Here is a 21,985-nt window from a genome sequence, read left to right as displayed (position 1 = left end):
GGAAAGCAGAGGGTGGGGGGGAATGAGAAAAAAGGCCTATATTGGATAGCATTGTGGATTATAGATTTTAGAAGTGAATTTTAGAATGTCATGAAGTGCCAGTGGGCTTTTGGGAACAGCTAGGCAAACTCTCATTTTAAAGAAGAGGAAACTGAGGCCCAGAGATTGAGTTACTATTCAAGGTCATATAGAGAAATAGCAAAGCTAGGGTTTAAATCATTTGATTTCTAATCCAACACTAATTCAGAGGAAGGAGCAGAGCCATTAACATTAACAGTGAACAATAAGCAGAGATTTGGCAGATATCATGGGATTCCTGCATTTTCCTTCATAGAGGAAAGTTCATTTGATTTGCCTCTTTTTCTAGGGATAGGTTTTTAAATCTCAAGTCATATAGTCATAAAATTGTATTTATTATATATTTAATAAATATTTGTTTTAGCTTGTAAGTCTGCCATTAGGTAACAGTTTCTCCCAGAAGTAACTTAACTAATGTAGAGGCAAAATCTTAGATTCCTTAAAGTTCTTGAATAATAATATTGATATATAAGTTTACTGTCTTACTATCTACCAGGTACTGTGCATTCTTTACAATTATTACCTTATTTGATCCTCACAGCAGCACTGGGAGATAGATGCTATCATCATCCCTTTTGAGGATGACTGTGATGAGGAAACAGAAAAAAATGTTAAATAATGTACCCAGAGCCAGAAAGTTTCTGAGATGGGATTTAAAATCAGGCCCTGAGCTCAATCCATGTTGTCACTTAGCTACCAACTGAGCTAACGTAGACTGTTAGAAAAATAACAACAGGAATTTTGTGTAAATGTACAATAATAAGCTTTGGAACAAGAAGAGGAGCATGATCTTGTTTAAATGCCCCACAGGTGTCAACAATCCATATCTGCCTTTAATGTGTGCTAGCTCTGAAGCCTACCTCTTCTGATACCTTGGGAGAAGACAGACATCCTTCTTCATCCAGCAGAAGATAGCCCTGCTCTGGAATAGGAGATGGGATAATACCTCATTACCATCAGCTCACTGGACGAAAAGTTTAAGATGCCTGTTGAACTCAAAATACTGACCTCTGGGACAGATACTGAAGCCAGAGGTTGGGGGGAGGGGCTTAGATATAACCTTCCTCCCAAACTCCTCCCTTCCCTTTTCTCCTCCCTGCCCCAATAATCCTACTTGTCCTCTCTCCAGAATATACTTTGCATTTCTTTGCTCTCTGAACTTTGAACTAAGACCAAAGGAGACAGAACTGCACTTTATTTTTGTGGGTTTGGATTTGGGGCTGTCATCTAAAGCTTTGAAATGGGATTGGCCTAGTGGAAAGGTGTGCCAGTGAGAGAAGAGAAGAGTGGTAAGATGCTATCTCCTTTTCCTCCTAGGGTCTTGATGTCCCTGGTTCCAAAGAAGATTCAACTTGAATTGGGTCTAGAAGTCTGTGTGCGGGGGCATTGTACTGGTATAGTCCTCCTGAAGGGGGCATTCCATATAAAGCTTTGTAAAGAATGGACACATTCTATTTCTTTAATTTTCCCCTCCACTTAGGAGAGCTACTATATGAAAGTGAATAATTGAGTTCCATTTTCTGCTTCAGTGAGGACAAGGTGGGAATGGACAGTGGGAAGGATTTGGGTAAAAAGTCTCAGGAATTCTACTACCACCAATTTAGAATGAGACCATTGAAGAATCAAGAGCTCTTTAGAGATGTTCAACAGGCAGAGAAATATTTTTGAAAGAGTATGATTGTGTGGTACTTCTTAGGGCATAAAGAATCAACTACAAAATCTTTCCTCTAAGTTTGAAAAATTTGATGGTGTGGTAGAAAGATCAGGGTAGAGGCTCTAGGAGCAGGAGATACATATTCTCTACCTTTCTCTCTCAAGCCAATTTAAGATTGTAGACAGATTGCTTAACTTCTAAAAACTGGTTTATGTTATATAGTACGACTAAACATATCTGTTTCACCCTATGGTCAAATGAAATACACAAAGTACTTTAATAACTAAAAAAAAATATAGAAATATATTATAAATAAATGTGAGGAGAGGCAATGTTAAATAAGCGGCAAGGAAGGCAGATAGAGGTTCAAGACATGTGTCTGACATGTAATGTCTAGATGACATTGGACATACCATTGAACCTTGTACTTAAGGCATCTAAAACTGAGTTGCAAATAAAATAATCACCTGCATCAGTTAAGAGCATTCTCTTACTTGGGAGTTCCCTATAAAATGAAATTACATGTCTTGTCTTTATACCTCTAGTAAATATGATGCTTGTTGAATTTTAGAGGAGAAATCTGAATTTTTAATGACTTTCTTTTGTTAGTTTAATATTTTAGAGATTATCCTATAATTAAAAGCCTGTATTGAATTTGGTTCTTCCTATTTCTGAATAAACCCTGGAATATATTGAATTTAGAAACAGTTGTCTTCTCTATTAGATGAACAGACCCTCAGAAACATTTGAATTTATGAATACTTTATGAAAGCTTTCTTTTTTCCTGTTTAGTAGTTGATGTCTTATGGAGGGGGAAATTCATTTAGATCAGATTGGGAATCAGTTTATTCAGCATGATTTAGTGGAAATCAGGATATTGGAAAAGTGAAGACATGAATAACACAAAAGCTTTAGGTAGTAAAACTTTATCCACTTTTAACTTGATTCATTCTTATTAAATCGCTGTTTCCAAAAATCTGTAATATCTACCGTGTGAAAACTTCAGGACAAGAGATAAAGGAGTTTAATTTTATATTTGTTAGGGACTTGCTGAAGATTTTAAAAGAGATTATTCAGGTAATGCTTTGCATAATGGGTACCAGAAAAGAAAGGATAGCAAAGGTAATACTTCTTAAAAAGCTGTAATTGTATAACCTGTCTTTTCTAGCAAGTGGGTATAGAGGAGGGCTCAGATATGAGAGATGGTATAAAAATGAAAGCAGTTGGAATTTGATAATTAGGAGAGGGAAAAATAGGTTTTGAACAAGCACTATAGGGTGAATGCCGGTGAAACGGGAAGAAATAAATTATAAAAAGCAGATTTAGGAGAAAAGAAATTTGTGAAATGGGATATTCTTGTGGAACTGCAGTTGGAAAAAAATATATTTGAGTTCAAAAGAAGTAAGGAATGGATCTGTAGGTTTGAGTAAGTTGCATCTAGATTGAAGTATCAATGAGAGTAAATGAAATTGACCAGAGAAGGGTGTGTAAAAAAAGATTGGCTTTGGACTAATCTCTGGGGAATTCATGCTTTTAGTATATGGGAAGGGATTAAAGAGCCAGGGAAAGTGGTAGAGATAGGGTCTTTGGAGAGTTAAGAGGAAAACTAAGAGAGTGTCTGAATTTGAAGAAGGAATCTATTAGGACTTGTGATCAGTTCTCTCTCAAGTTGCTGAGAGAATAAGGAGATGTGAATGGGAAACAAATATTTTTGTGATTAGGAAATCATTAGAGTAATTTCATCAGAAGTGAAAGCCAGATTGCACTAGTTTTAAGAACCTGAATTAAATTAATGAAAAAGCACTTATTAAGGACTTACTATATGCACTTACTAAATTCTGGAGTTACAAATATAAAAGTGTGCCAAAGAGTTCACATTCTAATGGGGAAAATTAGTAATCGAGGTTAATTTAGTTACAAGTCATGTGGAAAAGCACCATAAATTTTGAAAGTATAACAGCAAAGAAGCTATTACTACAACTTCTTTATAATGTCACTTAACATGGAAAAAATCATATCCCTCTCTGTTGAACCCTTTGATAGTGCTAAGGACTTTTGTGGCAAGAATTTTTTTTTCTAGTTCTTGAGTTGCTGTAGTGGTGAAGGAAGTAGGGGCTGTTGTACAATACTAATAGGAGCAATTTTCTGATCACATCTCTATAAAAATTGCTTCCTATGATGATAGTTGTGGAGACTGGGTTGTAAGCAGAATCACTGGTGTGGGGGCTCTGCTACTCCCTAGACTTTTGGTGGCACCTGGTTAGCAGTTGGTAGGTGGTTTCTTGACAGTGATTCTATTTCCCAATGATGATTGGTTGTGATGTCCAGATTGGAAGTGGTATTGGTGGTGTATGGGGAACATTGATATTCCCATGACTCTCTAGTTCAGTGTCTCCACTGGGACAGAGAGTAGATAGCGGGGGAAGAAAATACGGTACACTGTATTTTGGCCACAAGTTTGCCAGAGATTAACTTATTAATTAAAATATTCTAAGCATTTTTGCTTGGAGAGGAAGAAAATCTAGAAAGACATAGAAAACTATCCGGCCTTTGAAAAGTTCTGAGCCATTTTGAAGTTACTGTTTATGGAATTCCCAGAGATACAGTGCTTATATAATAAGAATAATATAAGACTAATTAAAGTGTATTTACAGAGCTCAGATGCTTTATCAAATAAAACAATTTGTACACCCTGGAGAATCATTTCCTAAAACCATTCAATCCATCTTTAACCACTCTTCCAAGAATACTTTCTGCCCGATCAAAGATGAACTTGAGCTACTTCTATAAATCTAATTCATCAAAGATCTTTGTCTTAGGTCATTGACTTAATCACTTCCAAAACTATCTTCTAGTAGAAACTGGTTAAGCCCTCAATAAAAATGATGTAAAAAATCTTCAATGTAGGACATTTTGGAGAACTTTATAAAAACTGATAAAGACTTCATTTTGATTGGACCAAGGACTTTTGAATAAAAGATTGCCTAATATTATTTTGTATTATATGTGTGTATGTATATATATATATATATATATATATATACTATTATATATAGAGAAGGAGGTAATCAGGACTCAGTGTGTTTCCATAAAAATAAGTTTAAAAAAAAAACTATCAAAGACAACTTCCCCCGAAGTTTAGCAGTGATGTGAGATGGGATGGTAACTAGATGGGGTAAATAGAATTACTAGAAAAGTTTTTTAAACAGAATTGGGAAAACCTATGCATGTTTATAAATAGATGGGAAGGAGTTAGTTAATAGGAAGAGATAGAAGATTTGAGTGACAGAGGGAATGACTTTTAAAGAAAGTTCTGGAATAGGCAGGCAGACCTAGAATAAAGAGTATAAGTCTAAGGATTAGCCTTACTGAAGAACAAGATACTTATATGACTCTTGAGGGAAGGAAACAGTGGGGTAAAGCAGCTAAATTTTAAGGATACTATACAAATTCCTTATGAGGTCATTTAAGATTCTCCAAATCTTTTTCCTGCCCATTTTTCCAGCTCTATTTCATTAACCCTACAGTGTCTTTAAAAACCACTGGTCTCTGTGCCTGGAATACACTTCCTCCACATCTCTACCTTTAAAAATCCTTATATTCCTTCAAGAATTAACTTAGATACCGTCTCTTGAAAGCATTCCCTAATTTTCCCAGTGGTCTCCCATAACTCAATTTTTCTTTCTTTTTACTTATTTGTACACATACTTTTATCTTTCTAGTAGAATGAAAATTCCTTGATAAAGACTTTTGTTTTTATATTTGTGTCCCCCAATGCCTACTATGTTGCTTGACACATAGTAAATGCAAAATAAATATTTTATTTCAGTTTAGTTTAATTCTATCCTTTGATTTATTGGTTGAAAATTCCAGACACAGAGAAATGAAAATGGAACCTCTTGAGTTGCAAAGGGAGATACAGATTTGAGAAAAGAAGAATTAGAGAGTAATGAGAAAGCAAAATTCTTAGGTTATGGGAGAGAAAGTGTCTCGATTGAGAAGCAGAACATATGGGTTGGTCATGAAGTCTTACTTTGGAAGTCTGTGGGGGATCAAGGAGAAGAAGGAGAATGAGACTGGTTACTGAATGCTGTAAGGGAAATGAATAGTACTGCCTTCTAATAGCAGCCTTGGTGTTTAGGTGTTTGGAAATAGAAATGTTAGGAGGTCATATTTGTAGGGGCAAATAAACTCAGTATGGTGTAATTTAATTGTGCCAGGCACGAGAGATTTAAAGGGGGAAAAAAAAAAAACCAAGCAATAGCTACTCTGTTCAATCATGTCTGACTCTTTGTGACCCCATATAAGGGTTTCTTGGCATAAATACTGGACTGGTTTGTCTTTTTTTTTTTTTTTCCCTGAGGCAATTGGGGTTAAATGACTTGCCCAAGATCACACAGCTAGGAAGTGTTAAGTGTCTGAGATCATTTGAACTCAGGTCCTCCTGACTTCACAGCTGGTGTTCTATTCACCCAGTTGCCCTTGGTTTGTCATTTCTTTCTCCAGCTTACTTTATAAATGGGGAACTGGAGCAAGCAGGATTAAGTAATTTGCCTAGGGATACATACTAAGTGACTGAGGCCAGATTTGGACTCAGGAAGATGAGTTCCTGACTCCTCATCCAGCACTCTATTTATTATCACTTCGCTATCCAGTTTTTTCTAAAACAGGTTCTTAAGCTGGGGTCTGTAAACTTACCTTGTCTTTTAAAAAATATAAATTTTATTTGAATATAATTGAGTCCTTTGTAAGCCTGTGTATTTTATGCATTTAAAAACCATTATTTGAGAATGGACATGTTACAAAAAATTCTACTGGAATGATAAAATGCATACCAATAAGGATTATTGAAATCATAGAGAATACAATACCTGGGAAGTTGAGGGAAAAGTCAAAAAAGGATTATTGGAAAAAGTGGCACCTGAATTGAGCTTTGAAGAAAAGTAAGGCTTTTGAGAGGTGGAGCAGCTTTTTTGAAGGCATTGATTAACATCCAGGTGGATATTTTCCTTCAATGGTATATTCTAAGAGATGGCGGTGAGAGAGGAGAGCATTCCAGGCATGAAGAACATATTAGCAAAAAAAGTACAGAATTAGGAGATATACACAGTATATCAAGTATGTGTACTGAGCTGGAGAGTAGCGTCTATGAATGTGGGTAATGTGAAATCAGTCCAGAAACGTAGACTATAAACAGACTGAGAGTCTCAGATTTGTAACTCATATTTATTTGTATTTTACTCTAGAGGCTCTAGGTAGCCATTTAAAGACCTCAAGTTAGGGAAATGACTTGCTCAGACTTGTGCTTTAGGAATATAAATTTGGCAAAATATGTGAAGGACAGAATGAAGAGGGTAGAGCACAGGAGACTGCTTGCGAACTAGGATGGTTGTGTGTGAGAGCAGAGAAGTAAGGTTAACGAATGGAGGAATAGAGTAACTGAGTAGATATGAATGTGAATGAGTGCAGAGTTGAACATGGCTACTTTTTCACATCTGAGCCTCTTGAAGGATGGGACTGTGTTTGAGATGCCCATGAGTCATAAATGGAGGTACAGGCCTGGAGCAGTTGTCATCTGCATATTTTGTACCCATAGAGATTGATCATATTCAGTAGTGTGAGAGCCAGAGCAAAGCTTGCCGAGGCACCTATACCTAGCAAGAACAAGGGCTGAAGATTTTGATTCTGAAAAGTAGCTGTCAAAGATAGAAGGAAAACCTAAAGAGAACAGTCAGACAAGCAAGTAGGAGAGAGTGTTAGGAAGGAAAGAGTGAACAAGAGTGTCACATGCCTCAGAGAATTCAAGAAAGATGAAAGCTAAGGAGAGATTATGGGATTCTGTAATAGAGATCATTAATGACATTGAAGAAGGAAGTTTCATTTAGGCATGGGGAACAAAAGCCAGATTACTAAGGAGTTGAGAAGTGAAAGGAATAGAGGTGAAGGCAATAAATTTAGGTAGCTTTTTCTAGAATTTTGGCTGTGAAAATGGCAAATTTGTATACAATAGGGAAGGAGATCATGGAAGGGAAATAAAAAGAAATTTACTAAGAAAATTAGGGTGGGGTGGCTAGGTAATACAATGGATAGAGCACTGGCCCAAGAGTCAGGAACACCTGAAGTCAGAATTTAACATTTATAAACTATGTAATCCTGGGCAAATCACTTAATTCCAATTGTCTTGGGGGGGGGGGGGGACTGGGGGAGAAGGATGATGAAAGAAAAGCTTCTGAAGGAGAGGAGAGATAGGATTAAGGGCATGAGTAGCTGGATTATTAGCAGCAAAGAGAAGAACATTATTTTAAGGAAAGCTCTATCTATGGTCTCTAAGAATGATAGATTACAAATACAATTATGATTAGTTCCATTAGAATGTAAACTCCATAAGGACAGTTTCTTTCTTTTTTTTTTAAATAGCTTTTTATTGACAACATATGCATGGATAATTTTTCAACATTGAGCCTTGTAATTACTTCTGTTCCAACTTTTCCCTTCCTTTCCTTCACCCCCTCCCTAGATGGCAGGCAGTCTTATACATGTTAAATATGTTAAAGTATATCTTAAATACAATATATGTGTACATATTTATACAGTTCTCTTGTTGCACAAGAAAAATCAGATTTAGAAAGGTAAAAATAACCTGGGAAGAAAAACAAAAATACAAGCAGTCCACACTCATTTCCCAGTGTTCTTTTGGTGGGTGTAGCTGGTTCTGTTCATCACTGATCAATTGGAATTGAATTGGATTCTCTCATTACCGAAGATATCCACTTCTATCAGAATTGATCCTCATATAGTATTGTTGTTGAAGTGTGTAATGATCTTCTGGTTCTGCTCATTTCACTTAGCATCAGTTCATGTAAGTGTCTCCAAGCCTCTTTGTATTTATCCTGCTGGTCATTTCTTACAGAACAATAATATTCATATACCATAATTTACTCAGCCATTCTCCAAATGATGGGCATCCATTCAGTTTCCAATTTCTAGCCACTCCGAAAGAGAAGAGCCATATTTACATCTGATACAGTGCAAAGGAAGTGAGAAATGGGTATGAAAATATGGTATAAACAGGATGACATAGTTAAAAGAAGGAGCTCATCATGAGGTCTTTTTTCAATTAAATATAATTCTAGGCCTTCTATTAAAGAAGAGGGAGATAAAAGATTTTTAGCAGACTCTATGGAGAATGAGTTAGTCTAGGAAGGAAAGGGATATTATAATAATGAGAGCTTAAATTGGGTAATTTAAATTTGTAATGGACCCTTTTGGTATTGCATGGGAGTAGGAGTGGAGAAGTCAAATGATAGGGTTTAGTGGATAGTGATAGACTTGGAGTTAGGAAGACCAGAGTTCAAACTTAATCTTTTTCAGCTTCAGTTTTGTCATCTATAAAATAGGAATGTAAAATGACACTTTCCTCACATGATTGTTATGTGGATTAGATGAAATAATATAAAGTGCCATAGATATTAATTATTTTTATTATAATTTAGAATTGAAGTTTAGAAAGTAAAGAAAGTGGGACAAAAGTCTAGGATTATCAAAAGTTAGAAAATGTTAAAGTTGGATTGATTAACCTTAGAGTCAAGGTTTTTAAGGAAGAATAGTGAGGTCAGAACTGAGATTATGCCTAGAAAGCAGGAAAAGAGAGTGACTGAATAGTATGTTGAAGACAAAAAAAAAAGTTTAGTAGGCATAGAAAGAGATAAAGGGAGTATGAGATCATGGTCAGAGGAATTTCAGATTTATGGGACTGAACATTTGTAGGTAAATGTTGAGATCAAGAATATATAATTTGGGTACAGAGTGTATGAAAGTGCAGATCATAGTAATTGATGAACTGAGAAGCAAGGGTTATTTACTTTTAAAAGTTTATTGGGAGTAAATAAAGTTGACTAAATCAGGACAAGTACTCATTTCTTTTCATCTCCCCTTTATCTTTATCCCTCTCTCTCTCTTCCAGTAAGTAAAACTAGTTTCTGGAAAAGGATTTTTACAGAGAGGCAGTGAGAATTTGAATCTCCTACCTTGAACTTTTTTTCTCTATTACACTTTTCTTCTATAAGTTGATTCCAAGTTCTTTTACTTTGGGTCTTATGACAAGTGATTTCTACCTTAAAAAAAAAAAAATCTATTTTAGCTTTAACAATAGGAAACTTTGCTGAGAATATATAACAAGAATAGAATATAAACACATCCTTTTGAACCTGGGACATAGTCTTCCTCTTTTCTACTTCAGTCTTTGGAGTAGGCTTAAACTTAAAGTAGTTGTTACAAAGCATTTGCCCTATTAGACTCACTTCCGAATGTAATAGAGAAGCACACTCACTGCAAGAGTTACCTTCTTGCTGAAGAATGTTTTTTTTTCAATTGTGGATCCACTGCTGCACGGAGTTGATCTTCCTAGAGTTCAGTGACAAACTCTGGCAAAGGACTACTGATATTTTCTCCTCCAAATCTTTTGAAATCTTAAAAGATCAGAGGTCTCTCCCCTACTTGGAGCTACTGTTTCCTCCCTTGAAGGCAATCAGAAAGCAGAGATCAATCAATTCTACTCCTGTTCATGTAAAACTGCAATTTCTCAGTTTGTTTTAGCACACTGGCAACTTTGTTGGGGAAAGGAAAAAGGAGGACTTACAAGCTAACTAACTTTGTTAATAATAAGGCCTGCTAAAACATGCCCTGGTTTCATCTGCAGTTGAAGATTTGAGCAGGTGCAATAAATTTTTTTAACAGGAACAGATCAGACACTACATGCAAAAGACTCTCAGGTTGAGAGCTACAAACTGCCATTCTTTAATCAAAATATTTGTTCTGAATTAGAAGAAGAGAGGCATGGATTAGGGAAGAAGGTCTCAGAAAACTAACGGTAACCATTTAGGCAAGGTGGTAATACTGGAAAGATTTTATGAATACAGGTTTTTCCAACCCCCTAGTTCAGTGACCATTCTGCTACCCAGCAATCATTCCCTTCCAGGATTTAAGCATCCTGTTTACTCCTTTCTCAGGACTTAGATCCTAACTAAGCACCCATTTTGTGCCTATACTTACATCTAGATACACAGATGGGAAACTAGGAGCTCTCTCAATTTTGGCTGCAGATGTTTCCTCTTTTCTTTCAATGCTATCAAATTCCTGTTGTCATTTCCCTTCCCTAATCTCTTTTCCTTACCTTTTTGTCCCCTTTCCTTTTTTAATTCAGTTTCTCTCCCAGATTAAAATTAGAGTTGGATTTAGAGATTTAGTTCAACTCTTTCATTTTACAGATGAGAAAACTGAGGCTCTGAGAAGTTCATTGAATTACAAAAAGTAAGTGTAAGTATTTAACCTAAGTAAAAAGTTGAACCCTCCTTTGTACATAGTAAGCATGAAAGAGAACTAGATTTTGAGACAAAAGATCTGGGTTTAAAATTTAACTCTGAGACATACTTGGTAACCTCAGTAAATCATTTAATCTCTTGGGGGGGCTCATTTTTCTCATTTGCAAAATGAGGGCATTGGATCTTGCCAAATTTTAATGTTTAATTAATCCCATCAACTACTGACAAAATAAGGGAGTAGTTTCTTGGAGGCGCCTCTTTTCTGAAACTGCATCTCAAAACTAATCATTTCAATTCATTCCTCCTTTACCCCAGTCTCTGGCTTCTCTGCCCTCCACTTGATCTTTGATTCTGTTCTTTTTGATCTCCTGGAGCAACTTGCCTCATTATTATATCCAATTTTCACTCTTCTCATATACTGACTCCTTCCTTGCTGCCTATAAACATGCTCATATCTTACCAGTACTTAAAAAGCAAAACAAAAGTTCACTTAAGCCTGCCATCCTCTCAAACTATCATCCTGTATTACTCCTCTACCTTTTACAACCAAATTCCTAGAAAATCTTGTCTGTACTCGTTGCCTCTACTTCTTCTGTTCTTGCTCGTTTTTCATTCCCAGTAGTCTGGCTTATCACCCAACTGAAACTGCTTTTTCTAAGTTACCAAGTAACTTCTTTGTGTCCATGACCTTTTCATGTTTTTTTTTTTTTCTTTCTTGATTGTCTCTGTATCATTGGTTTTTATCACTGTTGACCACACTTTCCTCCTGGATATTCTTTTCTCAATGAGTTTAGATGACATTGCTCTCTTGCTCCCTATTCTAATTATGTTCTTGCTCCTTTTCAGGATCATCTCTTTTGGGTCATCATTCATGTCTTATGCCTAATTGGGTGTAGACCAAGTCTCTTTCTGGGTCCTCTTCACTCTACACTTTCTTATTGACTTCATCAATCTCTGTGGGTTTAATTATCATTTCTACACAACTAGCCTCTAGCCCTAATATGTATCTTGAGCCCTAGTGCTATATTATCAATTGGTTATGGGATATTTATGTCCATAAGGCATCACAATTTCAACATATTTTTAAAAATATTAATTGCTCTCCCCCAACCCACTTGTCTTCCTAACACTTTTAATTCTTTTGAAGGTACCACCATTGTTCCAGTTGCTCAGTTTTGAAAGCTTGGACTCTTCCTTTTCATTTTCTCCCAAGTATTCAACAGTTGCTAAGCCAATTCTACTCTCATTGCTTTTCTTTTTTTTTTTTAATACTAACTGGGCCACTCTATTTAGTCTGAATTATTATTATTATTATTATTATTATTATTATTTTTGAAATATGTAATTCCTGAACTTCCTAATTAGGCTTCTTGCTTCAAGCCTTTTTTCCTTCCAATCAATCCTTTAGATAACTACCAAATTGATAATCTTAAAGGTTCTGATCATGGTAATTCCTTGTTTAAAACAAAACAAAACAAAAATGTCAATGGCTTTTTCTGTTTCTTCAAGAATAAAACACAAGTTCTTTAGTCTACTCCCTATCTATTTTTCCTGGCTGCGAAAAGATTGATTCCCCTTATAAGCACTCTGCATTCCATCTAAACCTTCCTGTTTGCTGTTTTCTGCAGACGAGTTTGCATCTCTCAGCCAGTACAGGCTGTTCCCCTTACTGGGAAACCCCTGTGGTCTCTTCTCTAACTCTCGGAATTCGTGTCTTTCTTCAAAGCTTCCCTCTTTTTCTCGTGCCCTACAAAGCGCAAGCACTTCGGCTTAGTTGCTATTTTCCACTTACAATGTGAGCTGGAGGGCCGCGATTTCATCGGGTTTTTTTTTGTAGCTCCACTGGTGGGCACACATTAGCCACTTAACACTTACCATAGACTTTGTCGCCGCTATAGTCCCATGATCCCCGGACCCACCTCTCAATCTGTAATACCAAGTGTACTTAGCAGGCTGGAGGGGGAAGCTACGGGAAGACGAGTAATCCGCCGGAGCAAAATGGAGGGAGGGCCGAGGAGAGGGGCTGGGGACCTGCATGGTTGGCTCTCCCTGAAAAGGCGTTAGGGTTGCATGGTTTATCTAGAAAGTGGAACTCACTGATGAGTTTGCGAAGGAGAGCACGGAGACAGTGGGGAAGCGGGATTCCGCCTCCCGGTCCGAGCCCGCAGTTCGCCCGGGCTGCCGCCAGCAGGGTAGGTACCGGTGTCTGGGAGGCGACTCGGACCTCCTGGGCGGAACTCCCTCACTTCCCGCCCTCTCCTCCCTTCCACTGGGGGAAGGGCCACGTTGCTTTACCGGGGCGGGCCCAGCTCGAGCCTCAGGAAGGGGTGTCGAGCGGAAGGCGCTGGCTGCTGGCCATCCCTTGGGACTCTGTTGGTACTGGTGTCAGGGTCGTGGGGGCTGGCGGCCCCCGTCCTGCGGCAGGCGGCTACGGCGCGACTTTTCGGTAACTGGGGAAAGTTTGCGGTGGCAGGAAGTTCAGGGAAACCCGTGGAGGCGGAATAGCTTCTGAGCTGATCCAGGAATTTAGTCAAAAAATCTCTGGGACCAAAGAGTGTTTGAGATAGTGGAACCGGCTACCTGAGAGCAAGAGAAGGCTGTGGAAGGGGTGCCATCCAGAGGAGGAAGGGCAGGGTCTGGTCCCGGACCCCTACCCCACACTCCAACCTGTTCCGCACCCCCCCCCCAATAAAATCCAGCCAAATAAAAACGCTACGGGGGAGGGGGGAGGGAGAGGGGGTGTTTAGAGAGGTTAGGCCTCTTACCTCTCATTAACCCTCCGGGGTAGAGGCGAAGAAAGTAGTGTTTGTGTGGCTGTGGGTGGGTGTGTCTAAAATGTGTGTTGGGCTGGGGGTCAGGCAGTTTGAGTGGCAGCAGGAGGTATGTGGTGAGTGGTTAAGGTTTTGAGTAGATTTTAAGTTTCTTTTTTTGAGGGGTGAATTTTATTTACTTATTTTTTCCCTAAAGGAAAGTTCAGGAAAATAGGAACTGCACTCTGTTAGGAATTCTTGTGGCCAGATGTGGAAAGGATCTCCCAGGAGGGAGTTATTGTGAAACTTGAATGGAAATTTGTTTTGGGCAAGTGTGTGTGTGTGTGTGTGTGTGTGTGTGTGTGTGTGTGTGTGTGTGTGTGTGTGTGTGTGTACACGTACGAGTATGCCCGTGGGGGGCCGGGAGGGGACGAGAGGAGTAGGAGAAGCGGGAGGGTGAGATATGTGTCTTTGTGGAAATGAGGATGGGACTGTGCATATTGGCCTTTAAAGCCAGGATTTAATATTAGGAGTGAACATTTGTTTGACTTTTTCCCAGAACTCATATTTTATCTGTGTCCTTATCTTAGTTTTGAAAGGAGTAATATTTGTGAAAAAGGAAGGGGAAGATCTGGGGCCTTTGCATAAATAACTGTGGGAGAGAATAAGTAGAGGCCTTATTTTTTTTTTTTTTTTTTTATGTTTATTTTTGCTGACCCAATTGGGGCTAAGTGACTTGCCCAAGGTCACAGCCAGGAAGTGTGTCTGAGTCTGGATTAGAACTCCGGTCCTCCTGAATTCAAGGCTGGTGCTCTATCCACTGCGCCACCTAGCTGCCCCATAAGCCTTATTTTTAGAGGATAATTCAGCTCTAAATCTGTGATCCTATCTATTTTGTTTGGATAAAAATAACTATAGCCCAAGGAAGGATGGGAAAGGAAATTGCTACTTGTGGGACACCAGGTTATGGAAAGGGATTTAGGATTGGTGAGGGAAGGAAGAGAAACTAAATTCTTGTGACTATAGAAGTAATATTCTTGGAATCATTTGTAGAATTTAGTGCAGATGTAAAGAGGCTCTAAGATAGGATAATTGGGTTTCAGGAGGAAATATTCTGGAAGACTAACTCTAGAATCCAAAGTAAAAGCATGCTATTCTGCATATTGGTTCTATTTTCATAAATAGTTCTCCCTTTTTTACTTATTTTATGGTATATCAAGGGAAAAAAAACTTCCTCTGAATTTGGAGTTAGAAGGCAAATTCAAAATTTACTTTTATTATTTTATTTTATTTTAATTTTATTGATTATTGATTTTATTGATTATATATGTTATGATAGACTATTGGACCTGGTCAGGAAGGCTTGTATCCTTTTTCTAGCTTAGCACTTAGTGGTTTTTTTTTTTTTTTTTTTTTTTTTAAGCAGAGACTTTAAAGAGTCTCAATTTCTATATCTATAAGACTTATACCTGTCAGAAAAAATAGTGGTAACCAATTTGCAAACCTAAAAATGCCTCATAAACGCACCTGTTTTACTGGGCAAATTCTCTAACCTTCCTATTTCAATTTCTCCATCAATAAAATGAGGGGGTTGGATGATGTAATCTCTAAGAACTCTATCCCTAATCTAAAAACTTAATTCATATTTTTGTGTATGCCTTCTCTGCTATGGAATATAAGAATATAAGTCCCTTTAAGTCAGTGATTGCTTCATAGTTGTCTTTATGTGTGGTATGTAATAAGTGCTCACTGATTGTTAGATCTTATAATTTTGTCTGAGTATCTCTTTTGTGTGTTGGGAAAAGGGGAGAGAGTGGAGGGCAGCTTGGATATGAGTAAGATTTTAGTTTTATAAACTTTTGGCTAAGAAAGGCTTTGGAGAGGTCATTATTATCATCTTGTCTATTTGCCTCCTAATAGAATATACTTCTCTTTCCCACCTCATTCTCTACTTTATCTGACCCCAGGTTAGATTTTCTCTTATGTCAGAGATTTTTCTTAGAACCTTTTTTACTATTTTTCTTAATTCACTTTTATTAATGTCTTGAAATCCTTATTGTTGCTTCCCATTTATATAGTGCTTTGTGTTAAGGGCTATGCCCATTTCTAATGTGTTCAAAGTAATCTCAAATGAGATTTCTGAGTTACCTGCAATTTGGAATTATTTTATCACAGAACTTTTGTTTGTATCTTGTATCTATTTACAAGCTATTCTTTGGAGCTGTTTCTTCTTAAAAGATTGGGAGAGACAATAATAGGATGGAATAATAGAAATGAAAAGGATTTTTTCCAAAGTCCTCCCCCAGCCAACAAAGAAACTCTAGTCCTGAAAAGGTTAAGGTGTTTGCTCCAGAATCCTATAACTAGTTGGTGTCAGAAATGAGATTATAATAGAGATTCCCTGTTTTCTGGAATATTTATTACATTCACTGCACAACAAAGGAATTTTGACACAGTAAGGGTAAGCATTTAATAAGTTTGCTATAGGATAGGACTGCTATGTGGCCCAGTAGATAGAATGCTGGTTTGGAATCAGAAAGACTCATCTTTCTTAAAAATCCAGCCTTAGGTGTTTAGTAACTTTGTGATCCTGGGAAAGTCACTTAGCTGTTTACTTTGGTTTCCTCATTTGTAAAATGAATCTGAGAAGAAAATGGCAAACCACTTCAGTATCTTTGCCAAGAAAACTCTAAATGGCATAACATAATTTGGACTTGACTGAAACAACTGAATAGCAACTGGATAGAAAGTAGTTAACACTGTTTGCACTTTTGCATTTCTTCTCAGGTTATTTTTACCTTCTAAATCCAATTTTCCCTGTGCAACAAGAGAACTGTTCAGTTCTGCACACATAATGTATCTAGGATATACTATAACATAATTAATACATATAAGACTGCTTGCCATCTAGGGGAAGAGGTGGAGGGAGGGAAGGGAAAAGTCAGAACAGAAGTAAGTGTAAGTGATAATGTAAAAAATTATCCAGGCATGTGTTCTGTCAATAAAAAATTATAATTAAAAAATTAAAAAAAAAAGAATATATAATAAAATTAACAAAGATTCAGAAAGGAACTTCATCATGCCTCAAGTTTTTCCACTAGTTGGGGATAAGGGAATATAAAGTTTAGACAGTAGGCCAGACCTGAAGAAAATTGATCAGAGGTAGGACTAAAAGATCCGATTTGAGGATATCTAAGAGGGAAAGTATGATACTGGTTGATACTTTTTAGAGCTAAAGAATTAGTCCTAGGGAGACCAGTGGCACTGATAAGTCAATTCATCTTTTATTATCATTACATTACAATACATTTTATAATACATACAACAGTCATTACAGATATGTATCTGAAGTTCTGATTTGGAAAAGAGGAGGCATGGTGAAAGAGTCAGACAAGGCATATGTGATTTTGAATTGTGCTAACTGCAGAAGACTGAAGAAATTTGCTTCTGTTAGCACTGATGGTTTAGAGTTAACCAATGTGTTTTTGACCACTTCTTCCTCCCTTTCCAGTCTCATCTCATCTGAAGGTTAGGCTAATTCAGGAAAAGAATTCCAGGATGGAAAAATAGCTACAAATAGACTTTTTTTCCTCACATTTATTAAGTAGCTTGTATCGTAAGTTTAGCTCCTCAAGTATTGGAAGGAAGGCACCTTGGAGATCTGGAATCTGCTCACTGCTCTGTCAGCAGCTGGAAGATAACCTCCCAGACAAAAAAAGCATAATACCCTATCCTTGGAGGAGAGGCTGGAGTGAAACTGCAGGAGAATATTATGAAATCAGTGGACCTATAAAGTAAGAATAAGAGCAGTGGACGAATGTGGGGTGGGAGAGTAAAAGGAGGAAAAGAAGGGGATATTTATCTAATTTGTATGGAGAAGTCTGCAGAGAGCAGAAGTCTTAAAAAGTGAGTAATTTGCTGCATCTAGCTCCCCCTCCTGGAATCTTTTGTGAATTGTAGTAAGTTTCTGGGAAAATAAAATTTGAGAGTTGTGATTATGAATGATAGGCATTTTATAGGGGAAATGATTTGCTCAGGGAAGTCTTTGATGTGGTCACTCAAAAGACCTTTTTGGAAAGTATTAAAGTTCAGAAAAGATCGAATTGAGAATCCAGGTACTTGGCAAAGGAGTTAAATGATTAGATAGGTTTAATAGGGAGTCAGAGGTCAATAATATTATCCATTAACTGCTTTATAGTTTCCTGTAAAGTACTTTTGCATACTAGATCCAATTTGAACTCTATATTATCCTATAAATGAGAAAGTTCTGCATAATCTGTGATGATCTTTTAAAGTAGAACAGATACTGTATAACTTTTAGATGAGAAAACAGAAACTTAGACAACTTAGATAAGTCAACCAAGATCATATTAGTAAGTGGCAGAGGTAAGATTTGAATTCAGGTCTTCTGATTACATGATCTTTCAGTTATTTGAAAGAGGGACTGTAACAAAAGAATTAGTGGAGATCCTGTGGACTGTGGGGACAGTGATGGAGGAAAGCAGGGAATAGAATTAGCTGTGGATGAGGAGGGATCTCACATAAAAAATAAGCTCATAATGAGAAAAGATAATTTGGTTATAAAAGGAATCCAAGATAATTAATTTGCTGCAGGTTAATGAATTGGTAAGAAATGCCAAACATATTGGTAATATACTGTCCAAAGTTGTGGACCATATCCCTTTAATTTTGAATTGATACATCCACTAATCTTTGACCATTCTAATTTGAATAAATGAGGAGAAAGAAATGGAATTGTTTGGGAGCTTTTAAAGAGACTGGAGATTGTGTGTTCATTTGTCAATAAAGATCAAATGGTATCTAATACTTGGGACCTCATGCTTCAAGTGTGTCCCCAAACTGATCCATCTTTCAGACAGCTGCCAAATGATTATTTTCCTAATGTGTAGGTGTGAATATTCTGTCTCATCTATTAAAATAAAGGCTTCTTGAGGGCACAAACTGTTTTTGCTTCTTTTGCTTGCTTGCTTGCTTGCTTGTTTGCTTCTGTCTCTCTTCCTTCGTACTTCTTATAATTTGACTGCTCTTTAAAAAATTCTTGCATTCACATATAATCTTTTATTCTTTATATAGGATGGTCAGATTTGGGAGAAGTGGGAGAGAGACTCTTTATCTGTGAATTCTCTAGGGAAGGAGACATCTTAATATCCTTCATTTCTTTGCTCCTATTCTTATGCTGCTTTAATTGCCAGCCTTGAATTATATATGATTTTGAATTAATATTCTTTTTTGATGTTCACTATACTTTTTCTCTCTCCAGGTCCATGGCTGCTGTCTGATCCTCTGAACTATCAAAAGCATCTTAGACACCAGGACAGGGGACTGAGCAAAGGGGATAAAAGGTGCTTCCTTCCCTGATTCACCCCTCTTCTCTTACATCAACTCTCCCTTCTCCCCCCCACTCCATCCCTTCTATAGCATTTTCTTCTAACCCCTCTTGTGAGGGGTCAGGATGCTGAAGAAGCAGTCTGCAGGACTGGTGCTTTGGGGTGCAATTCTTTTTGTGGCCTGGAACGCCTTGCTTTTCTTCTTCTTCTGGGCCCGACCCTTACCTGGTGGCCCATCATCTGAGGACCCCTTTGCTGATGATCCTGCTGGCCTTACCCGACGAGTGATCCGTCTGGCCCAGGAGGCTGAGATAGAACTAGAACGACAGCAGGGGCTGCTACAGCAGATTCAGAAGCACAGTGTACTTTGGAACAGGAGACAACAAGTGGTTACTTCAGGCCCTCCTGCTATCTCCCACCCAACCCTAGCCCCTACAACATCTGTCCTTCCCATTTTAGTCATCGCCTGTGATCGCAGCACAGTTCATCGTTGTTTAGATAAACTTCTCCACTATAGGCCCTCAGCTGAGCGGTTTCCCATTATTGTGAGCCAGGACTGTGGGCACAAGGCAACAGCCCAGGCCATTGCTTCATATGGCAATGCCATTATGCACATTAAACAACCTGATCTTAGTAGTATACCTGTCCCAACTGAACACCGAAAATTCCAGGGCTATTACAAGATTGCTCGTCATTACCGCTGGGCTTTGAGCCAAATCTTCCGTACCTTTAAATATCAGGCAGCTGTAGTAGTAGAGGATGATCTGGAAGTGGCTCCAGACTTCTTTGAATACTTTCAAGCAACATATCCACTCCTGCGGACAGATCCATCACTGTGGTGTGTCTCAGCTTGGAATGACAATGGCAAGGAGCAGATGGTGGATGCCACAAGGCCTGATCTTCTCTATCGAACAGACTTTTTTCCAGGCCTGGGGTGGCTACTGCTAGCTGAACTATGGGATGAGCTAGAGCCTAAGTGGCCAAAGGCCTTTTGGGATGACTGGATGCGGCAGCCAGAGCAGCGTCGGGATCGAGCTTGCTTGAGACCAGAGATCTCTCGGACAATGACTTTTGGTCGCAAAGGGGTGAGTCAAGGACAGTTCTTTGACCAGCACCTCAAGTTCATTAAGTTGAACCAAGGTTTTGTGCCCTTCACTCAGTTGGACCTGTCTTATCTGAAACAAGAAGCCTATGATCGGGACTTTTCTGCCCAAGTATATGCTGCCCCCCAAATACAAGTGGAAGAGCTAAAAGCCAACCAGAAACAGGAATTAGGTGAGGTTCGAATACAGTACAGGGGACGGGACAGCTTCAGAGCCTTTGCTAAGGCCCTAGGTGTTATGGATGATCTTAAGTCAGGTGTTCCCCGAGCTGGCTATCGGGGCATTGTCAGTTTTTTGTTCCGGGGCCGCCGAGTATACTTGGCTCCTCCACAAGACTGGACTGGTTATGATCCTAGCTGGAGTTAGCAGTGGCACCCACTCTCCGGTCCTCTACAGGAAGAATTGGAGAGTCTTGCCTATAGGCTGCATTGGGGTTTTTGTGTGTGTGTGTGTATGTGTGTGTGCTTATCAGTTCTGCTATTTTTTCCCCCTTTTCCCAAGTGGCATTCAAGTGCATTTTCTCTACCTGTTCCAGGAATGTGGGGTACCTGATTTATATCCTGTCAGCAAAGGGGGAAAACTTTCCTGGGGAATAATGGGACCTTGGGCAGGAGTTTTGTAAGACAGAGAAAAATTCAGCCCTCTACCCTACAAAAAAGTGGTTTTTTTTTTCCCATGAAAATCTCAAGAAAGTTATAATTTTCAGAGATTTTTCTTTCATTGAAACTTGTTCATTATGTGCTTGATTTTTTTTTTTTTTTATTACTGTTCTTTCTAATTAGGGTGCATTTTCCCTCCCTTTGTCTTAGTTTCCTCATCTATTTAGTGAAGAGATTGGACTAATCCATCTCTAAATTTCTGATGTTATGATGTTTTTCCCACTTGATCCACACATTTTTCTGAGGGCTTAGATTGGGGACATATATGTGTTTGTGACCAAAACAAGAACACATTAAAGGGGACCTGGGAGACTCATTACAAAATTTTAGGTTTTGTACTTTTTAATCCCCTTTGACCTTTATCCTGTTTCATCTTCTTACCATATAACCTTTTCTATATACTTTTTGTTTTTCTTTATTTTTAAAAAATATTTCTCATTTAATTTTTTCCCTTTCTCCTCAAGTTTAGTAATCCCCAATTCTCAAAAGAAAAGTTGAATGAGGAAAAGTAATGTCACTCCAAATCTTCATTCTCAGGACTAGGAGTAGGTTGTGGCTAAGTTTAGGTTGAGAGAGTCCTCAGTTAATGTTGAGGAAATTCTTTTTCAAGGTGGCAGTCTCCAATCCCACTTTCTGAACTCAATTTTTCCTAGTTTCTTTAGGAAGCTATTGCTTCAAATGGGTGATGAAAAAGTGAAAGAATCTTGTCCTCCATACCCCTTCCCATTTTCACCTGGGTTCAACTTCTTTCTTGATGCAGTGGGTTACTTCCTCTCTCAGTGTGTGTCTCTTCTGTTTTCTGTCCCCAGTGGTGGAATTCAAAGCAAGCATGGTTAATACCTTAACAGCTAAGCCCTCTTCCCTACTTGTGTAATTGTATTTCCAACAAGGAATGGGTAGGGTGTCCCCTACCTCACCTCCATTTATTTCTTGGGAGATGAGGATAATAATGGTGGTTGGATGAGAAACTTGGTCATTTATTTTTTTCTTTCCTGCCTGACCTCGACTTCATGGAAGAAAATTGAAGCTGCCTAATTATTTTCCAGAATAAAATAAAGATTGTCATTTGAAAA

General features: G+C 38.0%; 1 protein-coding gene and 1 long non-coding RNA gene across 9 annotated transcripts in view; one reads left to right on the top strand and one right to left on the bottom strand.

The window, feature by feature from the left end:
• MGAT1 (alpha-1,3-mannosyl-glycoprotein 2-beta-N-acetylglucosaminyltransferase) overlaps positions 1–21,985 on the top strand; it is a 23,073-nt gene extending 1,088 nt beyond the window's left edge. For 6 of the 8 annotated variants that reach the window (XM_074311514.1, XM_074311515.1, XM_074311517.1 and 3 more), the window contains 2 exons: positions 889–1,367; positions 19,084–21,985. In XM_074311514.1, the coding sequence (XP_074167615.1) occupies positions 19,276–20,619 (1,344 nt within the window). In that variant the 5' untranslated portion in view covers positions 889–1,367; positions 19,084–19,275 and the 3' untranslated portion in view covers positions 20,620–21,985. Of the gene's footprint in view, positions 1–888; positions 1,368–13,343; positions 13,499–17,302; positions 17,597–19,083 lie in introns of those variants that run through there. The other 2 variants (XM_074311513.1, XM_074311521.1) reach the window with 2 other exon arrangements.
• LOC141566659 (uncharacterized) lies at positions 8,133–13,285 on the bottom strand. The gene is made up of 3 exons (XR_012489372.1): positions 12,928–13,285; positions 9,760–9,846; positions 8,133–8,750 (listed from the first exon to the last, which is right to left on the bottom strand). It is a non-coding gene; the product is annotated as an uncharacterized LOC141566659 (long non-coding RNA).

The sequence above is a fragment of the Sminthopsis crassicaudata genome, chromosome 4 (assembly GCF_048593235.1).
Source record: "Sminthopsis crassicaudata isolate SCR6 chromosome 4, ASM4859323v1, whole genome shotgun sequence".
NCBI classification, from domain to species: domain Eukaryota; kingdom Metazoa; phylum Chordata; class Mammalia; order Dasyuromorphia; family Dasyuridae; genus Sminthopsis; species Sminthopsis crassicaudata.
This window is presented reverse-complemented; position numbering and strand designations above follow the sequence as displayed.